Raw genomic sequence first — 27,697 nt, 5'->3', positions numbered from 1 at the left:
ATTCGTTGAGATGTGTAAAATTTTCTACTGTTCCCTTTAATCTATTAATCAAAAGTATTATAAAAATCTTTTATTATTTATGAAACAAATCAAAGTTAATTTTAATTGATATTTACAGAATTATTATTATAATTCTTGTGAGTACAAAAAAAAAAAAATGTATTATCTACAGAGATTGCTAGATGAAACCTAATTCATTTTTCAGAATTCTCATGTTATAGCAATTGCCAATCGTTTGTTGCATGTGTGTCAGTTGAGCTCATCTGTCACAGCTGGATGTGTTTTCCACAATAGCAGGTTAGATATATTCTCTTAAATATTATGAATGTTTTTGGAATTTTCATCTTATAACTAAAAAATTTTATTGTTAAATAGTGTGATGTAATGAATGTGATGATAGTATAATCACTTTGCATTAAATTAATATTACAGTATTCCCTGATCAGTATATAAACTTAAACTTATATGTAACTTGTATTTTCCATGCTGAAATTTATAAATTCTGAAAGTGTAAATATTAATGTCATTTGAAATAAATTGATTCAATATTTCAAATTATGTTTATAAATTCATTTTTTTATTGAAAGAAATTGCATTTTAAAGTGTGAATTCTCCATACTGCATGTTAATTCATAAATGACTATTTTTATTATAGTTTTTTATGTACACTACATGTTCATTTATTGATTAATAAATAAGAGAGTATATGTTTAAAAATCTAATTATTTCTTGTTCAATTATAACCTGTGAATTTATGACATATCTTAAAATCATTGAAGCACCCCTATAAATTTTTAAAAATTGGTAATTTAAGATCAAATAATAATGAGAAGTTAAATTAATTGTGAATGCAATATGAATTTAGTAAAGACCTGTTTAAAATTTTTATAAGAATGTATATAATGTATTTTATGTATATAAACATAAAAACAGTAGTAACAAGTGCAAAAAAAAAAAAAAAATCATTCCTTAAAATAATTTAGTACACTAGAGGTAAAATTGATACTGAAGGCCATGGGTGTAACATAATTATAATCTGACATTTTACTAAGCACTAATTGTCTTAGGTGACCAACTGGTTTGCCAGACATATTGATTATATTTTATTTAAGATAAGTAATTTACATATAACTCCATGTATGTAATTCAACCAGCCTGTAAAGTTGCTTCCCAGCACGGTTAGTTCTATCACCAGAAAGACTGATTTACAATCATCTGTATTGGATGCTGCTCAGGTGCCGAGCCAGTGATCCCAGAGATTGGCGACAGAATATATAATGCTGGAAACTTCGAGAATTTTAACGATCCGTCCATTAGGAACCGAGATACGCCTGATTGGCCTAGAAGATTCTCGGCCCGCCTCCCGGGAGCTATAAAAGGCTGGCAATCTCAAGCTGCAGTGAACCAAATCGGAATCGTAGACAAATAACGAGTCTTCGAGAGGATAGCGAAGCAGTGGCGGAGTGCCAACGTGTGTGGAGCCCAAGCTATTGTTGAACTGGACTGTGTGCTTAGTCCTGTTGTCTGTTGTAGAAGCAGCGTCAAGTTGTGTGTGGAGTGGCCAGTTGTGCAGCTAAAGGGAGGAGACAGTGGAGAAGTTCAGCCGTTTTGGAGAGACCGTAGAGCGAAGCTCCGAGGATCTCCTCTCCTGGTGAATTCTGCCTGGCCACTTTGTGTGCTGTGTTCGCTTACTACTTGTAGGCTACTGTCTGTCGTAGTGTGCTGTCCTGTGTTCGTCTTGGCTGTAAATATCTGTGACCTTTGTGTTAGTGTCTTCGTGTTAAATAAACGTCGTTATTGTTTTCTACTGAGGCCTGCTGAATGTGTTCTATTGTTTGTTCCCACTACAAAGCGAACCCGGTGATCCATAACAATATGAGTCATTCTAATGGAGATTAATCTCGTGACATCATAGTGCTATTAAAAATGTAAATGCCCAGCTTATCTATCTTCTAATTTTTGTGATATGAGAATATCACTTTTTTGTCTTGTAAGCTACGTAGATATTAAACAGAATCCTTCTTATTTACCTTTTTTTTATTGTGGATGAAAATCACACAATTAAGTATTTGATGAGAAAGAAGAAAACAGTTTGAATTTCTGGGCAGCAATATAATTTATTGTTGGAAATCAGGGGGGGGGGGAGGATGCTAATACTTAAGAAAATTTCCATGGTTATTAAAAAAAGGCATTTTTTTTTTAAATGGGGTAAAATTCATTTTTGTGCCATTATATTTTCAAAAATCATTGCAGGAAAATGTCAAAATTCAGCTTAATTTTCAGATAATTAAAATTTTTGAAAAATTCTCTGAGGTGTGCATTTTTCAATGTGTATATATATATATGCCAAATTTGGTATTATAATTCTAGGTTAAACAGCCTATATTGTAGATCGCCAACACATGCATATTCTTCTTTATTATTAGTAGAGATCTATGAATTTATGTAAGTCTTTATTTTATATGGAAGATGTCAGACACAGTCAGAAAACTTTTTTTAAAAAATCATAATATGCTTTTTGTTTAAGATTTAATGAACTTATTTAGTCGATAAATCTGATGTGTAAATATGATGACCTATTACTTTTTGATGTATAAAAAATCATATCATAGATGAAAAAATAATGATTTAGTGTTTTTTATTTTTATTATTTATTACAGACTCATTGGTTTGCCTGTCATATTGATTTTATTTACCTAGATGCATTGACCAAACTTCTAATTTTGCTATTTATTTAATTTTTGATAATTAAATATATTCTTTAAATAATAAGAAAAAATGTTAAGTTGGAAAAGTAATTTTAGCTTTTGAACTAAATTTTTGTGCGTACAAATAAGGAAAATATTTTTATATCTAATGCTCAGTCAAATAAGTTTACAAAAATATAACAAAAAATGAATATTTTATATTTTGTCTTGCATATTTCTAATTTAAATTAAAAATTGCACATTATTTAATTAATTATAAAGTAACATGCCTTTGAATAATAAAGAAGAATTTATCTGTTAGTGCTCTACAAGGTAGATCATTTGATCTAATGCTACAAAATTTAGCATTAACATATTTTGGAGGGAAGGAATGTAATTTCCACCTGCTCACCAATTCTTAAGTATAAAAAATTTTATATATGATTTTTTTTAATTATCTACATTACATAGTTCTTTGAATTGTATGTTGCATACAAATTATAAAATATCACAAAATACTAGTTTGACTTTGAGACTAGATCAGGCAAACAAAAACAAATAATTTTTATATTAGAACTTGCAGTTTCAAAAGAAAAGATTACTGCTGCAAAGGGCTGTTTATTATTGAATTAGATAAATAAATAAAAGAAAATAAAAAGAGAAAAGAATAGGAAAATAAAGAATTTTAAAACATGTTTGATAATAAAATATCACATTACAAGTCATATGCCCCAAGGCAGTTGCAATGGCAAATAGAACCCAATATCCAAAACAAATGTTTGGATTACTTAAAATAAATATTTGAAAGACTTACAATATGAAACTATACATACAATTTTATTGTTGTAAATTTATATTTCTTTAAATCTGTGTTGTACACTTAATGTGTGTAAAAAATTTTTTTGTTTCTATGTATTCTATTCTCTTACTTAATGAGCAGTCAGTTTCCTGCAGCAATCAACCATACTTTGTTCTTTTGTAAAGATGATTTTATGATACTTGACCTTCCCTTAAAGTTTAAAAATGACCTTTCAGAATACTGTATATACTTTGTTTTATTAATGCATCCTGTCTCTTTTTAGGGTCCTGTCCACACAGTTTTTGCCTCAGTTAACGAATTATTTGTCTCTTCTATCAAACACTAATGCAGCTGTAAGAATATTTGATTTGTTAATTATTTACATATCGTTAATATAATTAATAGAAACAGCCTTTAATCCATGAAATTTTTTGTGAACAGTTCTATTAATTATTCTATTCTAATAATAATTCTATTAATAATTAATTTGCTTGTAATGAATGTTTTTAACTAATCAAAAAGTTATGCATTATTTTATCCTTGTACAATATTTTCTGATTTGCATTTTTTATATTAATAAATTTTTGATACAGTAAAGTACATGCTATTTTTTTTTTTTTTTTTTTTTTTTTTTTAAGATATATAGTTCAAGTCCTATTCATCATTCTAAATCAGCATTACCAACCTTTCTTCGGTTTCAGATTCCTTGATTAGCCTTTTTATTTTGGAATGTGCTTTATGTGTAAATACTCCCTTTCCAACTCTCCCTTTGCATAAAAAAGTCTTAAATGATAGTATCAAGTGCTTAGATTTGATTAAGATTCCAAGGACTGAAATGAACTTTAAGGCATTTGTTAATTTGTTTTTGATTTTACATTTGATTTTGTTTTTATAACAATACTAACTGTTGTACCTGCTGTTATGCCTGCATTTATTGGATTAATGTAAATGGGGGGGAAAAGATTTTTGTGCTTTTTTTCAGCACCTTAAGATATTTTTATCCTATTATTCATATCTTATTACTTATTTCTCTGCAGCTTTTGTATAAATGGCTTTTTCACCTCATTATTTAAGGTTGTATGTAAAAATTATATGGAATGAGGACTTTGGGAGAAGAATAGTTTTTTTTTTTTTTGTTGATATCAGCAACTTCAAATGATTGTGCATCAGATTTATTAAATATTGTTGTAAGAGCAAAACAAGCTTTAAAATTAAAGGCATTAAAAATCCTCTGAAAAATAAAGGGAATGCAACTAATTTCTTCTTTATTATTACCTTTAAGAACAATTGCATGAATTATTCTATGCATAAATTTGATGATATATAGCCGATTAAGTATTTTTCAGTTTCAATGAAACAAAAACCTTCATGATTCAATTTCTCATCTTAAACCATAAAAGAGTATTATGGCTTTTTAATTAATTATTAGTTAATCAAATTACTTATATCTATTTTGCATTAACTTATGTATTTAACAATATACAATTAGTAAACTTTTAACTTAGTTTCATGCCATTGACAAACTTCGGGCTTAACTGCACAAAATTGGTGAATATTGTCAAATTTTAACTGTGATTCACATGATACATTTATCAGTTAATTGAAAGCCACAATGAACATATCATTTTTGGTGCTTATTGTCTGGTATGTGACATGCCACATACTCTGTATCTCTGCACGAAGCTGTAACTATTAAGCTTAGTATGTTTCTTTTCTTAATTAACCTTTTTCACAAAGTTTGCTTTTATAGAGATTATTTGGAATAACACTCTATGTGCAATCTTTTTTACCCATAACTCTGTATTTAAAGCTCTTTAACTATATATGCCTTTATTTTTTAGTGATGTGGGATTATAGGTTAAATTGATAAATAATATGCATGTAAAGTAACACTATCTTATTTTAAAAAATTTCACAAAAAAGAAACTTAAAACACTGAAAATAGGGCTTAAATCTGAAGTCATATCTTTTTAAAAAATCATCTATGATTTGGAAATAAATTCGTTCCTTTCAGATGTAGCAAATTTGAGGTAATTATAGTTCCAATATTTACAAGAGTGTTAGATATCACCATTAGTGATCTGTGTATCCTCAATAAGAACTCGTGAAGCTTGAATCAGGTCATCAACTATTACATCAACTTTTACTTCATTTTTATTTTAATCATTATTAATATCAAGTTTTTGAATGTGTGTTTCAATTTCGCTGCCGTCCTAAGCTTAGGCTCTAAGGTATGTCACTCTTATTTTGGTGTGTCATATAAGAAATTAATAACTAAATAAGCTTTTAATAGATCACTTTAATTTGGGGAAATTTATCTCAATCTTAAAAATATTTTCATATTTCCCTGAAAAAAAGAAATGCTTATGAAAGTGTTGATTTTCCCAAAAGACCTGCAGATTTCTCATGAGGGATTTTTTTCTGATGTCTAGTAACATTCAAATTGGCATATGCTATTTACCGCAGAATATTTCATGCACTTGCGTGTACTACCAGAACGAACTAATTGTTTCAAAGTCAGTGGGTATGGTTGATACTAGTAGGTGGATTGCTAATTGTAGGTGAGAAAGTTTTATCATCTTTCCTCTGTACCTTGGATTTATTTGACTTAACAAGACATATCCATAATATATCCTGTGCACAAACGGTTAATCTCAGTCCCTACATTATTAGAAGAAAGCATAATGCATACATTTGACTTCGGTTAAATTTTTTTTAGAACTATAAACGTGCTTTCCAATCAATTCATCTGTGTTCAATGTGTTCAATCACACCTTTTTTTTCAGTGGGTTAATTGTAATTTCAACTACAGAGAACTATCTTCCAATTCCAAAAAAATCTGTTTGTAAATATTGAAGTTCTGCAACACCTAAAGGAAGACTGTTAAGTGTTGTGGGGTGAGATTGCATGATGATGCCATATCAAATGTCATCTGATCGCTATCTAGAGTTGCTGCATCCTCTTACGATAAACGATCAGTTTTTGACTTTTAGGTTACAATTGAAATTTTCTGGATTGCCACATTTGGTGAGTTATTGCTTGAAAAATTCAGTTTCGGTGACGTGATCGTTATCCTAACTGAGCATTACATAAACTCATGTAATGAACATAAAATGTCTGTTTTACTTTTTCAGGTTCGGGTTAGTAATACTCGTATTAAGAAGTTTGTCAGTATGCAAATTTTAAACACAAGGGTATATCTAACGTGCTGGAATGTAACAGCATTTCTGTAGGTTCATACATTTTATTATGAAAATTATTTGTTATTGAAGCTTATTTGTTTGACTGCAATGAGCAATATGGTCTCGTCATTAACCGACTGACGATTTGGAGACTGTATATTAACTTGAAAAGCTTCCCATTCAACTTTTAGCTTATCTGATTTCAATAGAAGTTTTCTGGATTGTTGTACTTGACGAGTTATCGCTTTCGTCAAAGTATTGTTATCTTGCCTCTCAGCCTCACTTTTGCCTTTTAATCCTCTATTAATCACAGTCAATGGATAGGCGCTGGGTTGCGATATTGCCTCGTCGCCAAACTTTCGAGAAATACCCAGTTATTCAAATGCTCGCCAACCACCATCAACTTAGGTACCAGCAAAACATGAAGATTCGCGTAAGAAACATTTAGTTTCCATTTTATGATAAAGCACTTTAAATTTAATAGATTGATTCTACTTTTATTTGTTAACAATAGTAAAAAATCGGTAGTAGAATTGCTTGAAAAACTGCTCCGTGTGCTTGTTTGGATTGGCATATCATCGATAAACTCAAAACGCATATTAAAATAGATTTCAACCATTGACTGGATTGATACGATTGTAATATATATCATGCCTAAATGGACATAAAATGTCTGATATTCTTTTCAGGCTCCTGTAACCAATGCCATTCATGTATTGAGAAATTTACCACCTGATGTTGAGCTTAAATATGTTTATTTAAAACCCAAGGCTGTATCAAACATCTTGAAATACAATCACACTTCAGTTGGTTCTCGCATACGAGTGAAAACAAGCACTAAGATGCCTGTGCAGTCCTTCAGTCCTTCTTCAAGAGAGCATCTGAGTTCTGGGTCGGAAGGGGATGTTGATTCCGGAAATTGCAGCGAAAGCGTCCAATCGAACAAAGACGAAAGTGCCTTTGCAAGAAAGTCGAAGCGTTATTCGTCCCTCAAGTCTTCAAAACAGAAGAGGCTTTGTACCGTTTCTTGCTGTGTGGGGCATTGTAGGCTTTTCGAAAAAAATCTGATTGTGAGCCGGAATTTGAGTTTGGCATCGTATTTTCAGAGCTTTGGGCATCAGGCAAAAGACAGCAGTACGGTGGAAGGAGAGAGAACGAGAGTCTTTTCAAAGTCTGTGAATAGCCTACATAGAGAAAAGAACCTGACATATTGTGGTAAGTATTTTACTTTTAGTGAAAAACATTTTTTTTTTTCAAAAAAAAAGTTGTATGATTATATTGAAAGTGAAAGTATTATTATTGTCAACAAATTATCTCTCGAGAATCGGCTGAATATACACATTTCAAATCTAAATGAGTTTTTAAAAAAAAATCTGTTCCTTTTTTCTTGGTTCCGTACTCTAGAGAAGATATCGTAAAGACAAAAAATTCGAAATCGGGATTTTGACGAATTTCCGTGATTTATACCTGCCCAAGTTCGGAAAACACATTTCTGGGAAATGTCTGTGTATGACTAAGATAACTCAAATTTGAGCTAGACGGATGAAATTTCGTATATGGTCTTTACACCAAACTTGCCTTTTACCAGATTTTGTGCGAAATTTGTTCATACGAATTTTTTTTTTCCGTTCAATTGTGCAGATTTCTATTGAAGTTTGGTCGAAATTTTTTATGAAAAGGTTGTTTGTCTGTCTTCTCATGTGCCTAAAAAAGCACATACGCATACAAAAAAAAATGATATTATATCTTCAGATTTATAGATCTGTATAAGAATTTGGGCCGAATCCGTCAACAGGAGTATATTCTCATGATGTAAATGTTATCGCCGAAGTATGAAATCCAGTATTTTATGGATTATGATCATTTATTTGTTATGAAATAATTAGGAATTCTATGCAGTTCTAAATTATACACTTTAATGTTGTCTGAATGAATGGGCCAAACTTTAAGCGTAAGTAAAATATCTATATAAAGAAGCTTTTTTTTTTTTTTTTGTATAGCAATATGGGTTTGGAAGTGAAAAATGTAGGCGGAACAAATAAAAGTAAGTACTAGCAAGACTGAAAAAATGCAATATCTACTTGACTCCAATTGATTCTGAAGATGACCTAATTGCAAAACTTTCAGCCGCTGTTGGAAGTGTTCATGAAACACCTGGCATTGTCGAAAGAATACGCCAATCATCTGCTAAACGCTACCAGGTCTATATCGACATGGATGGTGTCGTATTTGTGCACTTACTGTAATATTATTTAAATAAAGAACTTTCCTTCCAGCACTTTTGTTTTTCGGCGTATACTTCTCATTTTCGACCCCTTATTGCTGTACAAAAATGAATAAACAAATAATAATAAAGCTTCTTTATAAGTATTTTACCTTCTCTTAAAGTTTGATTCATGAATTCGGGGGCACCCTGCAAAATTGCACACGTGGGAATTCGATATCTCAGAAAAGTCACAATTTACCTAAAGGAGACTGATATGGCATATTCTGATTTAAAGCTTATCCAATTTTAAACCAAATCAGTCGAAGGAGATGGCTCATTGCAAACCCACTTTTCTTCAGCCTGCCACGAAGCATTATTCGTCTCTATCCAGAAAATCGGTGGGGCAAGACAAATCCGACGGGATGGCCAGCACAATATCTCTCGTTTGGCTTCAAATAACTCGCAATAATTAATTTTACATTTAATTTAAAAAAATAAGTATTATTTAATTCTTTTTTATTCAGATGCTGATCCTTTTTTTTTTTTTCATTGTTAAAACTTTATAAAGATATTTGTAAAAAAACAGGTTCTCAGTTTCTTTTACTAACCATAAAAAAATTGTCAATATTTGAGTCTATTTTTTATGAGACTCTTGAGATTTAATTTCTCTGCGATCTAATTTTAGAAAGAAAAAAAAATAGTCACATTCCATTCTAGATTGTAGTATGTAGATAGAAACACAGATTGTAACAGAATGACGTGTCATACTAAATGGACAAATGCATACTTTTACTATTTTATATCAGAAGCTATATAAAATGAATGTTGAAACAAAAAGTTTTATAAAAGTAACTGTCTTAGAAATCCAGAATAATAAATAAAAAATATTCGATGTTTTCTCCAAAAAACGATTTTTCTGTTTAGTCCCCTACGTAAAATATTTGTTAAGTAAGGATTGCAAGAATTAAGATGTGTTTCGAATCCTAGGAAAATAAGTGCGCCTACTCAACAAAAATTTACTATAGTTCGGACACGAACAATATAGAATGCAGAAAAGTTACAGTATGTTGTTTTTTAAGAAGGCCGGAGAAAATATTATGTAAATATATGTACAAACTTACTATCTGCTTAAACATTAAATCACCCTTGTATTTATTTTTCTATATATTTAGGCTTAAAAAACCCAATGCATTTTATTTGGAAAGTAAAAAAAAAAAAAAAAAAAAAAACTTAGATCTTGAACATGAATTCACCTCTCTTCATTTTTATTTATGTACTTTCTGACTATTCAATGCACTATTAAGTACTTTCGTAATTCGAAGTTATTACAAGCTAATATTTTTACCAAAAAAGTGAGTTTTATCCCTTCAGTTGCATGCATAGGCTTTTTTTAACCCCTTCATATACAATAGCGAGTCTAACTCGCGTATGGAATTATTTAATTTTTAATTTTAAATCTGCAGTTAAGTGAAAGTATTAAGAAATTTAAAACGCTAAAATCACTTGAAAACACATTATTACCTCAAATGCCCTTATATTTTTCTGGGGATTAAGATAACGATAATTGTCCCAAATAAGATCTGCCATCTAAATAGGAAATTAAATAAATTCGTATATCAAGGGGTTAATGTGTTATTTATGAATATTCTACGAATAACTATTTTAATCATCTTTTTATCAAGACATCTTTATTCAAAGTCTATTAAAAATTTAGGAGCATCTGAAATTATATACTTTTTGCCGATAATAGTAATGGAAATAAAAGTATATATAAATGATACGTTCTCCAATTACATAGTCATAATCTTAAGCATTTACGTTGTAATTTATTAAAAAAAAATAGTGCATACTTGGATAAACTCTTTTAGTGTAGCTAAAAAGCTACCATACCCAAAAAAAAATTTTTTGTCGTGAACTGCAGTCGGTAATCTTTTAGTGTAATAATTGTAGCCTGATAAATTAGATTGCAAAAGAAAACATATATTTTATTGTAAAATGGATTTAATGTAAAATTATACAATTTACTTACTCCAGTGATTTATAAGGAATTCACATAATTTGGTTACAGCAAAATAACTCTTCTTAGCATGCATACTAACAAGAGTGTCAAATGAGATCAGTATTTTTTTAAAAATTTATTTTAACCATTAACTAGATTTTAGTCAGGCAATTCTCATAGTGAAATAAATAAAATAAATTTATCAATTCGTTACCGAGGAAGTAACAATTATAAGAATAAGATGATGATTAATTTTAGAACTTGGATTTGAATTGTGAATTATGGGAAACAACTTTATCGTCCTATTCATGAATAATATAAAAGCTTCAATTTCTCTAATAATTCCACCGGCAGGTAAACGAAGTGCCCGATAAAAGCAATTTTTTTTTTTCCCCATAATCTATGTTAAAATTTTAGGCGAAGGATTGAGATTAGTTGGAAAAAAATGTGACGTCTTATTCATTTGCCAGATTATTGACTATTCTGCTAAACATAGTATAAACTATATGCTGAATGAACATTATGACTTTAAATAAAATAACTGAGAATTTGGACTCGTCAACATCCCTTCGCATTGAATTCTTAGTCAACCGATCAAAATTTTTTGACAAAATGCGACATGTCATGTCATATGAACGACATTTGAATCAAATTTCTGAAAATCTGCGGATATATTTATTCTTCGACATTCATCATATTTAGTTCATAGTCGGCCGCCCAAAAGTTATCAGCAGAATGCGGTATCTTATTGTCTTGTCGGATATATTGCCTAATCTAATGCAAATTATAAGCTAAGTGAACGACATTTCAATCAAATGTCTGGAAATCTGCAGATTTAACATCTTTGGAACTCACCGCATTGAGTTTAGTCGACCGACCAAAAATTGCTAGCAAAATGGGAATATCACCTTGTCAATATCTTATTCACTTGTTACTTTGTCGGTTATATTGGCAAAAGTACTACAAATTATAAACTTAATGAAAGACATTTGAATTAGATGTCTGAAAATCTGCGAACTTAACGTCTTTGACATCCATTACATTCAGTTCTTAGTTTGGTCTATCAAAAATTGTCCGCAAAATACGGCATATTATTGACCTACCGCCCTATTGATTATTGACCTACCCCCAATCGATTTTGCCAAATATAGTCAAAACACTTAAACCATTACTTGCATATTTCGATTGTTTACAATATATTAACTTTAAGGTGGATTTAAATAATCATATTTGATAATACTCAACTCTCTACAACCATTATGAAATGGTGAACACTTTTACCGACGAAACTGAATTTCTCGCCGATGGGGAGCAAGAGGCTGCCGACAGGGGGCAATTGCCCCCCTTGTCCCCCTTCTACCGCCGCCTCTGGGGGGGGGACTCTCCCACATGTGGTGATGTTGACTCCTTCACATGTTATTGTTGCCTTCCAGCACGCGACTCATTACTCTGTGATTTGTTGAACGGATGTTTGTGTGGGCAAAATCTTATAATTAGAATGAGCAGAATTCATCCCATTGTGTTGGTATAAGAAAAAGTCGAGGGAAGAACATCCCTGGTGGCTTACTACTAATTTTTTTTCTTGCTCTAAACTTAGTGTTTCTTACAAGTATATGTGTAATGATTGAGAAACATAAAGTTTTTTCCCCCTGTGGCTTGTTCCATTAATTTATTTTTATATATAAATTTCTTTCATTAGAAAGGAATGTTACTATAACAAGAAAATGTTGTACCATTTTTTGAAACTAACTTCTATCTAGTTTTTATTAAAAAAGTATTTATGTGCTAAAATTATATTTTGCAATTGTTTCTATGAAAGCAGTATTTAAAAAAATAATTAATTAATAAAATATGTAAATTACATATTGTAGTCTTTATTACTTTAAGTGTTTATTTGCAAAGCATTTCCTTTTCATTTATATCATTATTATACTATATTTTCTGAATGTTTGAATATGTGTGATTATTCTCTGCTTTTATTTAACTTGACATGTTTTATTTATTTATTTTTTGTGAAGATAGGCTTTCAATTTGAAATTTTATCTTGTGTGTTCTTGTGTCAAAATACGATTGCTTCCATTAAGTGCTTGAACTTGATGATTCTTAATCTCTAATATTCAACAGATATTGAAATGTTTTTAAATGGATCACATTTTTCTGAGTACATAGAAAGATATAAGCATATTAAGTGCAAGGTATAAAAAGACAACACCAATAATAATAATAACAGAAAGCCTGAATATTTATATAATAAATTATGTATCTGTGATTGCTGTAAATTGTTTTAATATTTTCATTTTAATATTATTAATTAATGAATTTTGATTCTTTGCTATATGATGCGATTTGGGAAGCAAATTTAAGGAATAAATAATTCTATTTTAGAGATCCTTTAAAATGATTTTTAATCTTATAAATTTGTTTGAGGTAATTATTTTATTTTCATCATTATTATTAAATACTCATATTTGTAAGCAAGGAAAACATTAACTAATAATTATTGTTAATTTTTCAAAAAATTTATTTTTTTAGTCATTTTTAGATTTATTAGACATTAAAAATGAACAAATAAAATCGTTTATAATAAAACTTTTATATAATATATAAAGTTACTAATAAAAAAATTTAACTAAAAAAATCACTGACATGTTGATCAGATTAAAAATCTGTTGACCCTATGTTAAAAGACAAGCATCATTATATGGGGTTTCAAAATGCTTGTTTAACGCATCATGTTGAAAAATATCAATGGAGTTGGCACTCATTATGTTGAATCAAAATATAATTAAACGAATTATTTAAAAAAAGTATCTGAAGGTAATACAGCTAATGCGACAGTTTTGAGCATTAGATAGAACTTTTATTAAAATTGAAAAAGAAAATAGAAGTTGAAAATTTAAATTATTTTTTTAAGAATGAAAGAAAAGTGCTTGAATCACATTCTGAAAATAATGTTCGGCGAAATTTTAAGGAATGAAGTCTTTAACTTAAAGGATTGATAGCACTATGATCATACTTTTTCATTTTTAAACATAATATTAGTTTTAATTTAAATTGAAAATGATCCTATTGCCCTTGGGTACATTAATTAAGATTTGCTATATATCTATTTTTGCTGAATCTCTTATGTCTTACGATGAAATAAAAATATTTTTCTTTCATTTTTCATTTAGCTGTCAATGTGCTTTGCCATTCCCATGCCCGGCTATGGGCATGCAGTTTTGTATCCAAATCCAAGATGCAGCATACTAATATGATGAGCAGTTGCGATTTGGAATTCAGGTGTACTTTGTGCACAAACTGTCACACTTCCATTAGACTGAATAATGTATCTCTCAAACACTGGAACTCCGATGTAAATATATCTGGATACGCGCATCATCAATGTGCATGTGAACTCTTGACATCTAAGCCATGTGAAGGTCATTATTATTCCGATCGCACTGAAACACCAGAAGAAATTTCAAAAATCCAGGTTCTGAAGTGCCGTACTTCCAGTGACACTAGTAGTAGAAAGCCTTATTCTACCAGGCGACCTGTTCTGTCAAGGCGAGCTACTATTGATGTTGGCGTTCCAAATTATATTAAAAGGATGCCAGTAGGAAGCCAAAGCTTCGATTGTGCGCCTAATCCTATCGATGTTGATAGGTTAGAAAGTAACGAGTTCCAGAAACATGTTCTTTATGTACAAAGATATGGAAGCAGTACTCTTGTTCTACTCCTTCACAAAGTCTTTGATGAAAAAGTAATTAATTACTTGGTAAGGAATACTTTCTTTGTTATTTCATTACATGAATCTTAATAAACTAAAATTTAGAATTCAAAAATATTATATTACAAGTTGCAAGTAAATTTATATTCCAAGAGTATTTTTAATATGTATACTCTATACCACTATGTTCATAAAGTTCCAGAACTCTTTTCATTACATTTTTGTAAAAGCTGTTCATTTGGTGTTTCCTTCGGCGCAAGTACTCGATGTCACTGCGCATTTTTTTTCTTTCTAGTATGGGGAGTATCAAGAAAGTATTGTAATCGGCAAAAAATTCCAATTAGAAATTTTGATGAATCTTCGTTTTAAACCTTCTTGGGTTTGCAAAAAAACATTTTCGGCAAAATTAAATTTTGAGCAAAATCTAATACCAGAGGAAATCTGTCTAGTTATTCGATTATAAGTTCACACGGTAGCTGCAAAAGGATGAGAGCTAGGTGGATAAAATTCGGTGCACAGATTTAACGTACTGTAATTTCGCGCGTATAGTCCGCGGACTATCTGTGTTTAAAATGCGAATTTTTGAAGCTGCGGACTATCCACCAGTGCGGATAATACGCTGGTTGTTCGCGGTTAAAATCGTTGAAATTTAAAAAACACGCTGTCGTGAACTGCCGATGATCAGATATATAAAAAAAGCGCGAGATTGCAAGAAAACATTCGTATGTATCGTATCGATAGTAAACCATAGAGCATAGTGCAGAACGAATGAGTAGTAGCAAGTAGAGCTCCTAAAATCCAGGCTGGCGCATCAAGCGATGCCGGAATATGAGCACTCATTATTATTAGCGTGAACAAAAGTTTCAAATCCCACGTACGTGCTTGCTGGGAGAACTGGATGTCGGAAGGTTTACATACTTTCACAAAAGGAGGAAATATGAGACGCGCTTCATACACTGAAGTTGCCGAATGGGTCGATAAATCCTGGAAAAGTGTTAAAGTGTCAACCATCCGATCGGGATTTATAAAAGCTGGGATTGTTTGTGAAATCACTGACAGTGAAGATAGTGATGCTGAAAATGAAGTTTCGGGCACTCTTCCCGAAAATATATTAGAACTGTTTAATTCCGATACCGATTAATCGAACTTTGAAGGTTTTCGTTAATGTAGTAGAATGTGTGATTAATTAGTAAGCACTGTTTTTTATTTGTATTTAGCGTTTTATTTCTGAAGGTATATTAGTAAGTAAGTACTTTTTTTCTATTTATACTTAGTTCTCTGTTTCTAAAATACATTCATATTGCCGTATTAAAATAACGTAATTTCGGACATATAGTCCGCGGACTCTCCGGTGGTGCGGACTATCTGACGATTTTTGAAAATTTTTTTATATAAAATCGTGTCTGCGGACTATACGTGCGAAATTACGGTATATGTTGTATATAATCTATCAAATTTTATGGTAAACTCAATAAGCGGTTGACGTTTGTCGATCTGTACTTTCAAAAATATGTAAATGCGATCACTGAAAAATGTAATGACTTAAATGAATAAAATTGTGTGTGTGATTTTGGGACTTCAAGTGGAGCTCTGTGTCAAATGAAGATTTCAGTCGGTTGTGAAAAATGCATCTGATGCGTCTTTTGAACTTAATAATCATTGCTACTTTATCAAAATCTTTCTCTGATGAAAAAGTTATGTGGGATGATATCTAAGGGGAAATAAATTGTTATGGAAGTAATGAAAGGTATGACGTTTCAAATGGTAACTATACACCAATATAGATTTCTGAACTGGCGTCATTTCTTGATTTTTTTTAAGGAAGTTTGAATGTCTGTAATACTAGCTACGCGCATCCACTGAACTGGGTGAGACCAGTTGATCGCAAGGTATTTTAGTTGTTTTGCAGGCAGGAAATGGCATAGTTCATTTACATTTGAAACACAAATTCATATTCCTGAATTTATTAAATGTAGCCGGGGAAAGTGGTTGATTTGCAAAAAGCGTTACTTTGATTACTGATGAATACAACTTCCTTCTTAAAGAAATAAGAACAACTCATTTCAAACATCGCAGAAAGAAAGTTTTCTTTCTGAGATGGGCCCTTTTGTTTTTTAACTAATAATAATTAAATGTATAACCCTAAGATTTATTCCGATGAAAGTTCTGCTATGTCACACTTGAATCCATTAGGACACCAACGGACCATTTACTATATCTTCTTTCTTGAAAGCACTTATAATAACTAAGCATGTATTTTTTTTTTTTTTTTTGGAAGTTAAAAATATTGTAATCGTCAAAAAATTCGACTGCTAGGGTTTGATGAATCTGTGTTTTTCCTAGAACTGTTTTCCGAATTATTGATGCGTATCTGTGAGCACGAAAATTCAAAAACGTTTTGAGTAAGACGGAAAAAATGTGACATTGACACCACATTTGTAGATTTCTATCCATTTTGGGCGAAATCCGTCCACATAAAATGTCTGTCCATGTGAATAGGATGACTAGAAAACAGAAAAAACTGTACGGTTAAAATTTGGTACACAGTTTAATCACCAATATCAGACTACGAACCCAATGGGTTGACTGTCTGTATATTCGCCTTTTTGTGAACTCGATACATGCCCAACAATAAGAAGACTTAAACGAATGAATGTTGGTATGCTGTCTTATAACCCAAATGGTTGATGTCTGTGAAATGTTGGTTTCATCTGCCGAAAAGAAAGCGAAAATACTGGATATTAAGAGGCGGAAGAGCTGTTCGAATAGTGATTCGCTAGTGTGTTACATGCAAAAGATTCAATCTCAAACATATTGAAGTAAATTTCGCTCCACCCCCTTCCTGAAGAGCGATGCCGCCTTATTTGAATGTGTGGGAATCGATCTAGCGGGTCCAGTATTCTTGAAAGTGGAAATAAATCGTGGATCGTTTCTCTGCGAAATTCATCTGGAACTCGTCACGTCCGTGTCAACGGATACATTTTTTCTAACACTTCGGGGAATACCAACATTCATCTGTAGGAGCTGATCATCTTTTTCAGAAGATGGATTGGGAAAAAGTCATTGCTGATGGAGCTCATTTGGAAATTTATGGTGGGAGTGTCTTTTGTTAAAGATTTACTCAAGAGGTGAAGCGTGTTTAAATTAGGAAGAGCTCAGTTGCGCTACTTTTGCGAACTTCAGACTTCTCACATATGTGTCCAAAGATATCTTAAAGCTTCCGAGTTTGTGCAAAGAAATAAAAGAGTATGGCGTACCTGATTTTGACAATTTGGAATCTGTGAGTCTTTAAAAAAGATGTCTGTATAGAATGAGACTTCGTGAAGACCGTAAACGTTGCAGGTCGGGTCATTTAAGACAAAATGCTAAGAAAATTCGGAATGCTTATGGAATTAAAGTGGGAGAATGCAAATTTAAAAAGACTGTTCTGGTCTTTGGGAAAAGTGACAGAGACGTTTCCCGGTAAAGATGGCGTTATTCGTCTAGTTAAAGTGAAAAACTCCAACGGTAAAATTTTTCGTCTTATACAATGTTTGTATTCTCTTGAAATAAATGCAGTTTTCTGCAGAGTCCCTTTGTCTGCTGATTTTAAAGGTTAGGCAGTGGGAGAAAGCCAAGAAACTTCTCGATTTTGGGGGTATTAGAGAATTAGTTTGATCATCCTGCATCTAAAAAAAACAAGATGTGGACGATAAAACAAGATTGTCAAGAGATTAAATTTTTAATGACTGGCTTTAATTTTGAGTTTTAAAGCTCAAACTCAAAAAAGTGGGAGTATCGCGTATACGATTAAATTTAAACATCTCAATTTAACAATTTCTTGTAAAAAACGCCAACGAAAATTTAAGCAAATTCTTTTAGAACTCTTTTTTATATATATAAATATTAGTTTTATCAAATTTCGTTTCTTATTCTGAGCGGTATTCTGCCACAAAGCGAAAGAACTTATCTAGTTCCATATCAATTTTCCGGATTAAAAGAATCTGATATTCCGGCATTTTGATAGTTACAGAAGTTTTATTTATGACATTTTGTTGACACTAAATGCTGATGCAACAAGCACTGTTTTTTTTTCTTGCAAATTTCTGTTGAAAAAAGTTTTTAATTTTGATAAGCTCTTAATTTTGTTTCATCCCACAGTGGAATTGCGGTTTCACCATTCTTAGAGAGCTTGAATACAATGCAGAAAAGCAAGAAATGGAAAAATCATACGAATTGGAGCCAACATTTTACCTTCTGCTCTACAATTATGCCCATAAAGTTTTAAAAGGTTAGATGTCTTAGTAATCAAATGATATTTCAGCTTTCCTTTTTGTTGTTAAATGTGTTTCCTAAAAAGTCTATTTTTATTTAATTTCGTTTTGTGTTTGTCATGCTATGTTATAAATTTTGAAAATTGCATTTCATTTGCTTTTTTGTGACTTGGCGTGTATTGAACAACATTTGATCGCCAGCATTAACAAAGACACACTGCAGAATTTTTAGTAAAAATTAGATTGTATGCTTAATGCTGCTGTTTATAAAACGAGTATTGGGTAGCAAAGTTTTTCAAATTAGTACTAAAAGTTGAGCATAGAAGTACAATAGTGGAGAAAAAAAAGGAGACAGCAAGCTTTATTCTGGCAATCATAAAAAATGGACATCATTCGAAAGGAATCAACATAAAGATTTTTTTTAATTAAATGTTTCATAAGTGGCCGTCTATATATTGAAATCAGAACTTTCTGTTTTTAATCACAATAAGTCATTTTTCTAATTAAATTCAAAACTATATATTAGCTGAAAACCTAGTTTATATATGATATTATTGGTTGATGCATATATAATTATTTAAGAAAAAAACATTATATGTAATAATAATAATTCGGATAAAATTATAAAATAATAAATTTCAATTTACTTGAATGTTGAAATGAATAAACGTTTTGGAAATACAATCTTATAACAAAGAGAAAAAAAACACTTATAATTTTAAATGAAATTTATTTTTGAGTTATTACTTTTTTTAAAAAAATTTGACACTGAGAAAACATGAGATTATAAATGACTTTTTAAAAAGTATGTGCAGTCATTTTTTTTTATTTGACCAAAATTATATGAATAATGGTGATTTGTCAAATAATTCTGTTTAAGCATATTAAGGTGCTGTTTTTATATCTTTTTGAAAAGAATTTCAATTTTTTAAAGAATGAATGCAAAAATGACACTTGTACTCTCAAACTTTTAAGTATAATTATATTGTTTTTGATAAATTATACTTAGGTGTATTATGACAATTTGTTTTGTCTTTATATTGATTTTATTAAACCATTTAATACATTTAGTTGATAAATGAACCATTTTTTCTGTGCCGGTTTAAATGAATTAATTTAAAGTTCTACAAATTTTTTGATGATTAACCTAATATGTCTTACAAACTTTCTTTGGAATAATTATTTGCATAATTATGTATATAGTTATTCCTATAATCACAATGCCCTTCAAATTTTTATTCATGTCGGAAGCAGCAAAATATGTGATGGATTATAGCTTGGAAAATACGACAAAAATGGATATTTAAGTTTTGCACAATAATTAAATGAATGAACATTTAGAATAATATTTTGCACTTTGCATTGCACCTCTGAAACAAACATATATCTTGTGTACGTATCTTCATGCAATCCAAAAGGTCTACGTGGAGCACTGGCAAAGAAGGGAAGATTTATCAATGAAACGCACTCCTTTTTGTGTGTCTCGTAAATGTATGCTCATTTATGAATAGGAAGCAATGGTGATAGGAACGGTGAAATGCAAGAATAAAGAACAAAATGAGTAAAAATCAGTTAATTTTTCTCTCTCTCTCTGTCAGTTTTATTTGTCTTTCACTTTACAACAAAGTTTTCTATTTTAATGTTTCAGTGCAATGTCGATTCAAGCTCAAACGAATGAAACTTCTACAAGAAATTTTTACTGTAGATATTTTTTCATAAAGTAGCCATCGATTTTAACTTGCAAATTTACAAATATGTTGAAAGTGTTACACACACACACACACACATGGAAATATTGTCTCTTGAATTATGGATACTTGTGTATGCTGCTATTTAACATGCTATATGTTGCTATTTAACTTTAAGTTTAACCACATATCATGAGCGAACTTTACGTGCAAGTGCAAGTGTATAGGAAGCTTTATATTGCTACCTTTAGACATTTATTAGGCTAACTTTAGACATTTATTAGATACAGCTCAATAATAAACATACTGCAAGCAAGCCAAGCTCGCCACGGGATATGGTAAGTTTCTAAAGCTTTGCCTATAGCATGTCATTGGCAAACATGCTTGATGGACTTGCGTGGCATCTTTCATGATTAGTAGCTGACATGTGGTTGGTACACAAATGCCAAGGTGTGTATGGATATGCAAATACATAAATTAATTTGGGGCAAGTGTGTCTTTATAAAGAAGGCATACTAAAAGTCGTCATTGAAAAAGCAAAACGTCTTATGTGAAAAATTTTATTTAATTGAAATCCACTTGAGGATTACCTTTCATGTCATCAACGATGCTAGGTGACCGATGAATATAAATTCTGGTCACTTAAAGTGAAAAAGATCTAGTAAAAAAAATCTCATTTGCCTGAAATCCTCTTTTTACTAGTCATCAATCCTCTTCTTACTAGCCTTAATACTCTTTAATCTTGCCAAAGAATACCCAAAGGACTGCTGAGGTAAACCATGCAATGAATCAGTCATAATTAAAGATTTACTGCTTAAATTGTAAACAAGCTTTCATTTTTTAATTGGATAATTCATATGTGCCCCCCCCCCCTCATTTGTTTGTGTATTTTGGAATTTGTATATTTTGTGCTTGCTCTGCTGATCAAATATATATCTTCACGATTATCTTAAATTTTAGCGTAGGAGATATAAAAAGATATGACTAGTAAAATGGAACTCATTTTAAAATGGAATTTGCACTTTGAGTAACAGTATGCAGCAATATGTTTTAAATGATTTGTTTTTGTTAAATTTATTCATTGTATTTGTACCTTTTCTTACTAAAATAATTTCTTTTTTGACTAGAGTATCCTCATTTCCCGTCTTTACTTCTTACTGAGAAACATTCCAGAAAAACCATTCAGCAGATCCAAGAAGATTTTCAGAATGATCCCAAGTTCAAATCCATTTGCCTTTTGTGAGTCTCTGTTTTTTTAAAAATAATAATAAAACTAAAGGAGAGAGTAAAGTATTTTATCTTTGTTATTTAGGAATCTATGCGCCCTTTACAATAAAGCACCCTTTTTGTATTTCCCAATGATCATTTACATTTGTAAGTCGTTCTATCGCGATCTTTCATGGGGATGCAAAGCTACAACTGCAGTCGTACAATCACATATCAGATTTCATGTATTTAAGTCAATGCGTTTTTCACTTATTGCGCTTACATCCCAATGTCATATTTGGCTCAACATTTGGCAGGGGTCTGCACACATAGATGATAACTCTGTGCACCGAATTTTATCTCTCTTTGCTTATATTCGAACAGCCGGTCGGGCAGACTTCCTCTGAATGGATTTTGTTCAGAATTCTGCAAATTTGATATATATGAAATTTCATCTGTCTAGCTCAACGTATTTTTTAGTTACAGTCACAGAGGCAGACTTTTACCAAAAATGTATTTTTGAACTCTGGAAGGTGTGAAACGTTTCGATTTACCGACATCTGGGTTTTCGAATTTTTTTAGCGATTACAATATTTTCTCTGCACTTCATAAAAAAATACCCAGTAGCACTATTTTGTGAGCATTTATTTATTTATTTCGTTTAGGTCTTCCAACCACAGCATGTTCGCCTGCCAGAGCGATCACAGTCTCGCCCTCTATCTTCAGCCGGAAACAGACACCCGGAAAGTGGATCCTCTCTACCATCTCAGCAAGAAGGCGTCTCGGAGGCTGGGAAAATATTTCAAGTTGACTCTGTAAATTCACTGTTCTCAATGAAGCCATTTTTTTTTTTTTTTCGATTGGTTGCCAAACCGTGCAAATTAGTTTTGTAATATGTTCGTCCCATCAAAAAAAAAAAAAAAAAAAAAAATGTTGACTCTCTTCTATCATACCTCTATGTTATGTCTGTTTGTGAGTCTTTTTATTGTAGTTTAATTGTACTTATCTGTTATGCACAAAAAATGTCACCCCATATTTAGGCCAAAAAGTTTTTAAATTATAATTTTTAGAATTTAAAAAATGAAAAGAGGTAAGATAATATAGATAAAATAGATAACTAGCAGTCATCGTTTGAAGGGAAAGCGAGCGCAACGAGACGTTCCCTGTCTCCTTGAATTTTACAAAGAGCGATCTAGCATCGTCGTCATATCTGATAGCTTGGCATTGGAGGCAGCCTTATCCGTAGGATATAACGGTGTCCCTGCGCGTTGGCTGTGCTTAGTAGAAAGAAAAGGAAGAGCGTCAGACGTGTTGTGTTTTAAAGAAACAACAAAGAGCGTTCCGGCAAATTTACCGCAAGAAACGAATGAAGACATTCGTAGAACTATTGTGTGATCCTGCCTGCCCCCCCCCCCCTCCGGGCCATACTAAGTCTGATAGTTGAGAGTCTCCCGTATCCAAAATACATTATTTTTAAAATTTTATCAGTCATCATAATTTTTTTATAATAATCGAAATCGTTTTATGTACGAAATGTGGAATTCAGCATGCTACAAGGTCAAGAAAAATCATAAAACATTTGCATTTATTGATCATAAAGTGCATTATGTTTAATTCTATTCCGTTGGAATGATTTTTTTAAAAAACAATAGATCCTTTATCTACCGTATTGACCTTTTGAAGTTGCGAATGAATTTTTAGCTGTCTTCCCAAGTGCCGCCACCCTTTGAAGACAGGACAAACAGAGTAGTTATCAGAACTAGTTATTGACGCACTAAGATAGAATGCTAACCTTCGGTTTCCCGTTAACCTTTACGCAAAATTCTGTGCAAAAGTGAATGCTTGGATGCGCATAAAATTTCTTTTGGAACCTCTTATGCTTCTTTTCAAAACAATTCTTTATCAATCGTGTCAATAATTCCGATTTAAAATGAGAAAACAAAATAATAATAATAATCGCACGATGGTAGATCCTGACTGTTTGAAACATGACGCACGTATTTATATTTTGTTTCACCAGTTAATATGCCTCAATGATAGAAATTTGAAGAACTGCTTTAACATGATGTTGGCAACTGATGACTAATCATTATTTGTCATTGCAATATTGAAAAAAAGGAATGCACAGATGCTTTGAAAAAATATGATGAATTGATCAATATAGATTCATAAATATAAAAATTCCTGTTGATTGTCAGTTTGAAATTATAATTCTGATTAAAATGAGGGAGCAAAATAAGATCACAAGGAGCTTAATTTGGAATGTATGGAAGGCGCGGTCGGCGTTTTGTTCGGCCTAACACTGAGCAACAGTGGCAGAAATTTAAGTTGTGCCAGTCAAATAGAGAGATGATAACTGGTCATTATATTTCGTTTCATATTTGTTTGGAGAACACATAAATTCAAAAAAAAAAAAAAGCGTCAATTAGGTTTCATCTTTTTAAAAAGTCGCAATGAAAGTGTCCTCTTTTTAATGAAATTGTTCATGTATATGCATAAAAATATTTATTTAAAAAAAGCAACTAAATTATTTTTTGGAAGAGGAACTAAGTAACAGGGGGAAAAAATTAGCACATACTCAATGTATGTGTTTGCGTTAATTTTCATTCATTTTTGTTTTGAGTGTATTGCCAAAAGTTCGGAATCTTTTTAATGAAGGGAAAAAACATTCTTCATTGTTATAATGTCTTATACTATATTTCGTTTTTTCTAGTTCTTGTACTGATTGTATTCTGTACTTCATAAATATGTATTTGTGTATGTGCTAAATACACTAGCTAAACTGATTTTTAAACTAAAAGAAAAATCCTGGTGACATTTCCTGAACTATATTTGTATAATGTGATAACTTCAAAGTATGTTGGAAACCACATATTTCATGCCATGAATCGGAATACATGTAAATAGAATGCAGAAATGTGGTGTATATATATATATATATATGCTGTTTTATGAAACTATATATTTGTATGTTAGCAAATTTTATTACCTTTCTGTATTACTTTAATGAAAGAAAATGAGTATTTGTCAGTATTTATATTGCTTGGTTTTGCAGGTTAACATTGCATGATATTTCGGTTGAAATCTGTTTCAATGGACGTCTTTAGTTTGGCGTCAATATGGCATCTCAAACAATGAAACACAGTAATTCCACGAACAACCCTTTAGCAAAGCTTTGCTGCATCGTCTGTCTTCGAAGCCATCTTGCCTTATAACATTGGCGACTTGGCATCATTAGAGATATCAATGGGCACACTAAAGTAGATTTCAATTGGGATTTCTCTTGCTACTTATATCTTAGTACTGATGATTAACGAATAATCTCGCCTGCATTTTATAATCTACCAGAAGGGGAACTTTTCATCCTACTCGCCTTATTTTATCAAGTCTTTGAAAAAATATTGGTGCTATTCCGTCTGCAGGGTTCTTGATAGCACCAGAAAAGCATGCGAAATCATAGCGTTAACTTTCATCAGCAAAATATCATCCATTGAGTGTAGACGTTTAATGGAATAGCACCAACTTTCAAGTTTGGTGACAAGTGGAGCTCCGCTTATGAAAGAGAGTCAGTCTGTTTTTTTGTTTAAATATTTCTGATTTTAGGGATGTGTTACTAAACTATTTTATTACATAAAAGTGTTATTATAAGAGTGCGAAAAATGTGGGTAGAAATGACTAACACGATACTATCGCTGGGTTTGAAATTTTTCTAGCAATAACTTGTCAAATTTGATATTAGATTTAACATGACTAAAACCTAATAATGGATCATGTCTTGCCGACAAAATCGTAGTGTGTTCTTAAATGCAACTAAAATGTGCAGTAATGTGAAACGTGCTGAAATTAAAACAGACATTACTTTTGCATTCAATTTTTTCTGTGATATCATTATATACATTCCATTAAATAAATAGACTTCCTCATTGAAGTGCAGATTATAGATATAGGTTTATTTATTAGAGAAAAATTATAGCTTAAGACTGTAGTATGGACGCCAAAGGTGAAATTCTTTAGGATGATTTCTACCTGCATATGGTAATTCCTATGGCTTATTGTAGAGATTTAGTGAGTATTTTTTGTGATTGTTGATGTTGGACACTCTTAAGTGTTGCCATAAAAGAATATTATTAATAAGTCTATTTTCATTTGAGCGATAATAAAGTAAAACTCATCCCGGTTCATTGAGACCAGACTTGATTTTGAATCATCAAATGTTCAAATAATTGATGAAGGGAGGGGGACATTATTTCCCGGGGGGGTAAGAATTTGCTTGTAGCATATTCATTTGATAATTCCGAAAGCATTATCATTTACATTTTTTAATCTTAACGCACTATTGTCACTGAATATGTCAGTCAAATCCCATTTTTATTGGGGAGTTGTTTTTTTTTCTGCGGATTCCCCTTTCAGAGTGATCCGGATGATTTGAGTTTGATTGTGACTTCCAGTCTGAATGTATACTTCTGCTTGGTTATATTTTTATTCATTTTGACTTGTTTCTTGTCTGTAAAGATGGAATTTTTCAGTCGATTTGTCTTCATGTACTGAAGTTTTGTGCACTTTTATATCCTCGATCACAACGAATCACAATTTCTATATTTCTGAACTTAGATATCACAGTTAATGGATTCATTTTTAATCAAACAATGGCGCCGTCTGATAATGAATTTAAGAAAAAATCATTACAACTCTCGATTATCACTGGCGCCAAAATGTTTTTTAATAAAAGCTTCAATCGCAAAAAAAAAGTAAACTTTTAAACGTATAACGTATATATAATATTCAATTGTTTATCGAGTCTCGTATGCTTGGACCAACAACTTAAAAAAAAATTCTCAAAAGCATCTTCGAGTTATTTTACCGCCTTCTGCCATTTTCGAACTGTCCACTGTTACCGTGTACCATAGAGCCATTGATAATCGAGAGTATATTGTATTTATAATGATGAATTATAAATGACAGCCTAAAAAAAGTAGAAAAGAATCCATATGAAATGAATTCTATTCTGTAGTGCTTTAATAAAAATGTGTTCTCAAAAACGGATTTTGTTACGTTTATTTCTTCACTTATGTCACAGCGCAAAATGTCGCATTTCAAAAATGAAATGTAGTAGAAATCTGCTGTCCAGTATCTTTTCATATCATCCATTAAACGAATGAGAAACTATATTAAGGAAATGTTACTTATTATGACTCTTAAAGTTTGTTTCCAGATAAATCTATGTTTTTATAAACTAAAATAACTATTTTTTTTATAAACTGAAATAATTTGTAAAATCGTAGGATTAACTTTAATCTAGTGTCACTACTTATTGTATTATACTTTTTGCTGAAATATATATATAAAAAATAATATTTCAAATTCTGTTATGTTTGCAAAACAAAAACAAAAAAAAAAGTACTTATTAAAAGCAGAATGAAAGGAAATAAAACTTTTCACACAAACGCAATGGCATAGCGTCATTGCGTTTGTGTGAATACTCAGGGAATATGTGGCTTGCCCGCTATAGCGAGAGGGTGAATTAAAGATTTTTGTGGTCCTCAGTTCGAGTCTCGAAACCGAAAAATTGTTTTATACATTTTTATTCCTTTTTTTTATTTTGAGTATTATTCCGAATGCAAATTCTGTGGTTACTCAGAATTATTCCAATTCTTATAATTCAAAAATGAAATATTTTGTTACAATACTTATAGATTTATTTGAAAAATTAAGTGTCAAGTTCACAGACATGCACGGAAGACATTTCTATTCTTAGCATTGTGTTTTTAGACCAGACTTCAATCTTACTTGAAACGTGTATTGCCGAAATATGAATGAAAGACCCCTCAATCACTCAAGGAATATGTGGCTTGGTGGCTATAGCGAGAGGGCGAATCAGAGTTTTTTGCTGGTGCTCGGTTCCAGTATTGAAACCGCAATATTACTTTATATATATTTTTAATCCTTTTTTTTTAATTTTGAATAT

At 31.2% G+C, this 27,697-nt stretch overlaps 1 protein-coding gene across 1 annotated transcript in view; it reads left to right on the top strand.

Moving 5' to 3' along the window:
* The window catches only part of LOC129961923 (uncharacterized), a 39,780-nt gene extending 12,857 nt beyond the window's left edge, over positions 1-26,923 (top strand). Inside the window, exons 5-11 of the mRNA XM_056075560.1 lie at positions 206-297; positions 3,770-3,839; positions 7,358-7,883; positions 14,047-14,633; positions 18,726-18,855; positions 21,654-21,765; positions 22,398-26,923. Of these exons, the coding sequence (XP_055931535.1) occupies positions 206-297; positions 3,770-3,839; positions 7,358-7,883; positions 14,047-14,633; positions 18,726-18,855; positions 21,654-21,765; positions 22,398-22,551 (1,671 nt within the window). The 3' untranslated portion in view covers positions 22,552-26,923. The remainder of the gene's footprint in view (positions 1-205; positions 298-3,769; positions 3,840-7,357; positions 7,884-14,046; positions 14,634-18,725; positions 18,856-21,653; positions 21,766-22,397) is intronic.
* The last annotated feature ends 774 nt before the right edge of the window (positions 26,924-27,697 follow it).

This window comes from Argiope bruennichi, chromosome 2, assembly GCF_947563725.1.
Source record: "Argiope bruennichi chromosome 2, qqArgBrue1.1, whole genome shotgun sequence".
NCBI lineage: Eukaryota > Metazoa > Arthropoda > Arachnida > Araneae > Araneidae > Argiope > Argiope bruennichi.
This window is presented reverse-complemented; position numbering and strand designations above follow the sequence as displayed.